Genomic DNA, 6,307 nt, shown 5'->3' on the forward strand with positions numbered 1-6,307 from the left:
AGTGAGCACAACTATCACTAGTGCTATGAGGCCTCTTGGGATGAAACTAAAACAAAATTACGAGACTTTATGTCCAAAGTGGATAATAGCATACTATTGTGAAGATAGTTAGAATGTCGTTGTCCTTATAAAGATTTGTACTCCAAAAGTAGTTTTGAAACCATTTTTTAAAGTTGAAAGGTAATATTACAACTTTTTAAAATATATGTATATTATTGAAACCGGAGAAAATTTCAAGATATTTTTTTTATAATTTAGCCGACAATTTCATGCTTGCTTACCTTGCCGCTGCTTAGTCCCTACTCTTTTATTATAATTTCTTTAGTTATAATTAAAAATTAAAAATGGATTTTTTTAAGTACAAAAATTGGTTGGTTTTCCATTTGTCAATAAATAAGATTCCTTCCAATGTCATATAGTAATGGAATTCTTAGCAAGAAGAGAAATTATGTGACATTGATACACAATTCACCTAACTCAATAGTTGACTTGGTTCACCTAAATGATGAATGAGACTTAAATCAATTTAATTGAGTTTTAAAAAGTCTTTGTTATTATCTAATATACTCGATATATAGCTCAACTTTATTATTATTGTTGTTTTTTCAGAACTATAAAACTTAACTTTATGATAGAATTTGTTTATCGTTTAGAAATGTCGTATCAATTTTCAACGACAAATTATATGGCTGAATACTTTCTTCAAGTTCGTGGCACCAAAGTTGTATGAAGTAAGAAGCAGTCTTTAAAAAAAGAGTTATTCACTTTGAAATGAAAGAGATTTTGAGATAGTAAAAATATAAGATTACATAAATAAAGATTAAATGACAAAATTTGGTATACCTCATAGATGGGTATAGGTCGTTGATTCCCACAAAAGTTTTAATTTAAACATCATGATTTGGGTTTAGTTTCGATTGGATCCTTATTTACATATTTATTTTAGAGAAATTGTGCTAGATGGTCAAAATAAAATATCTAATCGAAATTAAGCCCAAATCATGATTAAACTTTTAATTAGAAGTAGATAGTGTCAATTTTTCTAGGTGCACAATCCAAATCCATACACTCGGACAGGTGGATATAAGTATATTAATTTAAGGAGTTGGGAATAACTAAAAAAAAAAAAAAAGTCCCCAAAGAGAACTTTTTTTAAAAAAAAAAAAATAATAAAATAAAGTATGTGTGTGAAGTAAAGATATCCAATTTTAATAGGGATTTCCCGATTAGGCGGGGAATGGGGGAGAGAGTGGGGGGAAAAATATTCCCCGTGAGCTAAACAGAGACAGGGAATGCATTCCCCGACCCCGCCCCCGCCCCGTCCCCCATCCCCCACCCCCCACCCCCACCCCAATTAGCTTCTACATATTTTTTGGTATAGTTACCTAATGTTATGTTATTATTATTATTATTATATAAATACTACATTTAAATTTCAAATTTGATTATTTATTGGGAAAGATAATGAATATGTTTAAATTGAATATTTAAATTTAGATTATATATGTGAATACTTTGATTTTATTTCTTTCTATTAAAAAATTTTAATTAGTTTTTTATGCCAAAATTTGAATAATTTATATTTAAATTCAAATTGTCATGTAAAACTAACTATAATAAACAATTTAGTAATAAAGTTAATTATTTAATTACAATTTGCTCATATTAGTGATTTAAATTACTTGCTTTTTACAAAAAAAAAAAGTAACGGAAAAAATTTCCCGCGGGGATCAACGAATTCTGCGGCATCTCTAGTGTGGAGAATTTATCTCAATCTCAATTCTCCACAGAACTCTACATAAGTTTTTTTTTTTTTTTCCTTCTTTTGACTTTGCTCAAATTTCTGTTTTAAACGGTCAAACTTCTACTTCTAGCTTAAAAGAGTAAGAAGTGGTCATCGATGCAATAGACACGAATAAGGAATAGATCTTGACAAAGAAGAAATACATGAATGAACCAAATCGAAATGATAGAGATTTTTGAGATAGTGGATATAAAAAATTTTGAGATAGTGGATATAAAAAATAGCATGACTTAGAGCTAAATAAAAATTTCAAATAGTTTAAGCATAGTTTCAATATGATTCCAATTTAAAGTTTCTATATGATCACCATGATTTGCCCAATTTCAATTAGTCTATATAGTTTAAAATATTTTCAATTTGGTTTCTAAGGACTAGGAGTAATTTATTTTTGTTCTCTATCATGATTTGTTTGGGGCAAAGCAAAATCAGAAGAAAAGATAGACTTTCAAGTGTTTAAAGTCTCAATTGGTAAGATTTAGTCCAATTATAAAAATTAAATTGTAACTTACAGTATATTATTTAAAATTGAAAATTTAAAGTAATTTTCGATGAAGTATTTTTAGTTTTTTGTTTTTGAAATTTATACTTATATTAACAAGAATTTATTTGTTCTTGTTCATTTCAATAGCAACAAGATGATTTTACTTAAACTAAGAATTTTCTATTATGATTTTCATCTATTTTAAAAAGAAACACTTAAATTTTCAATCAAATTGTAAAAACATTAACAAGTTTTTGTAAATATAATAAAAAATGTAACAAAACATATAAAAATTTACAGGGAAAATAGTATTAAAAAAAAGCTTACCACCTAAAAAAATTAAGGATAATTGTTTTAAACGGTAAACCTGCTGAAAATATTTACAAGTATAGCAAAATGTTACTGAAGTCTATTGCGGTCTATCTGATAGATAGTGTCCAAGATCTATCGCAATCTATCACGGTCTATCGTTGTCTATCACAACATTTAACTTAATAAAAAAAATCTCTCTCTCCATTCATTGGGAATTCCAAATTTAACCCTATTTTTGGCATAGAACAAATCTATTGGTTGTGATTCCTGAAGTATGTGAAGAGGACAAGACAAAATGCACCTTCTTTCTTGGGTCTTTTAAACTCACTTGGCCATATGGCTTTAAGCATATTAATTCCAAAAGCAAACTTAGTACTGAGAATAAATAACTTAAAAATAAAAAGCCCTAAAAAGAGGAGGGAAAAAAGTTTGCAGATATTTCATCTTCATCCCAAGAACTCTTTCCACTATCTTTTTTGCCTTCCAAACAGAACATGGATACAAACACTGTTTAAGCTTCAAAATTCAAGAAACAGTTTCCTTTTTGAAAACTTTTTCTCGGACTTTGATGCTTACGTGTACATCTACTAATCTCGTAAATAACTCTCTTTGTCCTACAACATTATTGCTAAGAAAATTCATAGGATATTGTAATTGGCCACGATAGATGAACTCATTCCCAAATCTTTTGTTAAACTCATAGCCCCAATTAACTAGTTCTCACCCGACAATTGTATTTCAGTTTTCAAAGAGCAAGAATCCATTTTAGTAGAGGAGCCTATTTAAAAAGTCATTCCAAACATATTCTAAATCTATATTCGGGTTCTCTTGAGGATCATCATGAAATGTAGCCATTGTTTTTCAGATTTAGAGATGAAGTTACCATTACGATTATTATAAAGCTTAATATATTATTCCATATGAAGAGGATTCAGAATAATCCAAATGAACAGTGCAATCTCCTCACATTGTACTGTACAGAAGGAGGAGCTTTGGTGGTAGCCCACCTACAATGGCGGAAACCACCAAAATATTGCACTATTAAATATCCTACTAAAAACTCAAAATCAACAAAACCCAACTTACATTGAAGCTATGGATCCAGTGTTGAACGAGACAGCAATTGGACTCCTAACATTGTGGCTTCCATCACTCCATTGAATTGATCCGAAGCTTGCTGCTTCCACGAATCCACTGATTTTTGTGAATGTAATCTCATAAGAATCTGTTGTCTTCTCTGCATTGAAGCTCAGCTTGTTTGGAACAACACTGATTTCAACTCCTTGTGGAGCTTCTACTTTCACTTCATAAACAACATCACTTTCATCTCCTACATTTGTCACTGTTCTTGTATATTTCACCACGTCTTCGCCGTTGAACACGACAGCGAATGATGGGTAATTCAGGTTGCCAGGATTGCTTAGTTTGTGCTCACATAGTTGGGAGTATGAAGAATCCTTCACGAAAACAGCTATTTGTTTAGAATCGTAACCAATTGAGCAGAGAAATGAAACGTAATCTTGAGGGCTGATATCATAAATCAGGCCTGGATTCAGAGCTTTGTTGGGATCGATATGGCCGGCGCCATGGACGAATGGATTTGATTCTTCGCTTGTGGAGAGATCTTTGATTGGGCTGCCGGAGCTGTCCAAAGAGTAAGAAGTGGTGATCAGAGCAGATTTGATTGCAGCCGGTGACCACGTCGGAAAAGCCTTTCGGAGCAAGGCGGCGACGCCACTGACGTGAGGGCAAGACATTGAAGTTCCGGAGATGATATTGAATTCGACTCTTCGAGGATCGATGTTTAGACCGGTCGGACTGCTGTAGCCGCTCCAGCTGGCCAAAATGTTAACTCCCGGAGCTATGACGTCTGGTTTTAAAATCTCCGCTGTCCGGTAGTTCGGACCACGACTAGAGAAGGCGGCGACTCTTGGAGCTGGCGGCGAATCGCCAATGACAGTTCCGCGAAACACGATTGTAGCAGTTGGATTCGGATCCGAATGGATGTAGTCTCTAAGCTTGTTGCCGGCGATTTCTCCAACCATTGTTCCCGGAATAAGATGGGAATCTGCTAAAAGCTCTTCGCCGTTTTCTTCAGTATTGGCGAGTACCATACCAAGACCGCCGGCAGATTTCACTGCACCTCCTTTGGCGACTCTGGCGTTCCCTCCTCGATCGCACACGACGATTTTCCCAGCGACTTTCGATGGATTGAGGGATCCAGAGTAACAATATCTGCTACCGCAATCTCCACCGTAGACCAACGGAACCTTGGAATCGCCAAGAGGATCGCCCGAGTAGAGGGACACGCCGCTGAAAACCCTACCGTCTCCGAGAATCACATCGGCAAGAAACTCTCTGTCGATTGTGGAGGCACCGACGGTGAGGATCCAAGGAGCGATGTTCACAGCCGTGTAAGGACCAGGACCGGAGTTACCAGCGGAGCAAGAGACGACAATGCCATGCTGCATTGCGCCAAACGCTCCAATTGCAATGGAATCTCGATAATACGCTGGGGCACGGCCGGAGGATCCGACTGAGAGAGAGATGATGTGAACTCCATCGGCAATCGCCTGATCCATAGCGGCAAGTATGTCAGAGTCAAAACAACCAAATTCCCAGCAGATCTTGTAGGCAGCGATACGAGCTCTACTCGCCATACCTCTGGCTTCTCCACGAGCGTATTGGAAAAAACTAGCATTTTTAACAAACGAACCTGCAGCCGTAGAGGCCGTGTGAGTTCCATGGCCTTCCGTATCCCTAGCAGATTTGAAATCCGAAGAACCATTAAACGATCTTCCAAAATTAGACGCGTATCCGTAAAAATACGCTCTCGCACCAATAATCTTCCGATTACAGAACGACGCGGAAAAGCCCTCCCCAGTCTCGCATGTGCCTTTCCAGCTTGCCGGAACCGGAGACAAACCTTCGTCGGAGAAACTCGGCCTCTCCGGCCAAATTCCAGTATCAAGAACGCCAATAATCACATCATCGGCATAATTCGTGTCAGGCCAGAGCCCTAGGTTATCCGCTAGACCCAAGAAATGAGGCGTCCGTGTCGTATGAAGCTGACGGATCCGATCAGGAATCACCGAAATAACACCAGGAACATGACGCAGCTGGGCTGCCTGAGCAGCCGTGAGTCGTGCGGAGAAGCCATTAACGGCACGTTCGTAGTTGTAAAGAAGCTTGGTCGGATGAGGAGAAGGAGAGAGTGATTCGAGAATGGAAGAGTGCCAATGATGATGAGAGGAGAATAAAGAAGGCTTCTCCGACTTAGAGACGTGAACGATGAATGTCTCTTGATTTTCCGGCGATCTTGAGAAAATTACAGGGGCGAAACAGAGGATGAAGAGGAAGAAAAGTGAAGAACAGAGATGGGATTTCGCCATTGAAGAGCCTCTGTTCTGCAATTTGGAGATGAGACGTACGAAGGCCACTAGAGAAATAAATAAATATGATAAATCCATTACAACTTTAAACGGACAATGTTATTCCACGTCAGATTATTCTTTTTTTCATTATTATTTAAAGATTTATTAATTTACGTGTCAACTAAAAATATTGTTTTTTTCCTTTTCCAGATTTTAAATTATTGGCCCAATAATATTATCAGGCCCATACTTTTGTAACATGTGGGACCCATGTTGTAAAATCTAGAAAGAAGCAACCAATGAATGGGTGACACGACTTCAGATTAAGGGATCTTT

General features: G+C 36.4%; 1 protein-coding gene across 1 annotated transcript; it reads right to left on the reverse strand.

Moving 5' to 3' along the window:
- Positions 1–3,488: 3,488 nt before the first annotated feature.
- LOC120085837 (Subtilase family protein) lies at positions 3,489–6,060 on the reverse strand. The gene has a single exon (XM_039042052.2). It carries the CDS (start codon positions 5,987–5,989, stop codon positions 3,680–3,682), a length of 2,310 nt encoding a protein of 769 aa, XP_038897980.2. The 5' UTR covers positions 5,990–6,060; the 3' UTR covers positions 3,489–3,679.
- Between the last annotated feature and the right edge of the window lie 247 nt (positions 6,061–6,307).

Source organism: Benincasa hispida, chromosome 9 (assembly GCF_027475165.1).
Source record: "Benincasa hispida cultivar pf3 chromosome 9, pf3_genome.v1.1, whole genome shotgun sequence".
Lineage (NCBI taxonomy): Eukaryota > Viridiplantae > Streptophyta > Magnoliopsida > Cucurbitales > Cucurbitaceae > Benincasa > Benincasa hispida.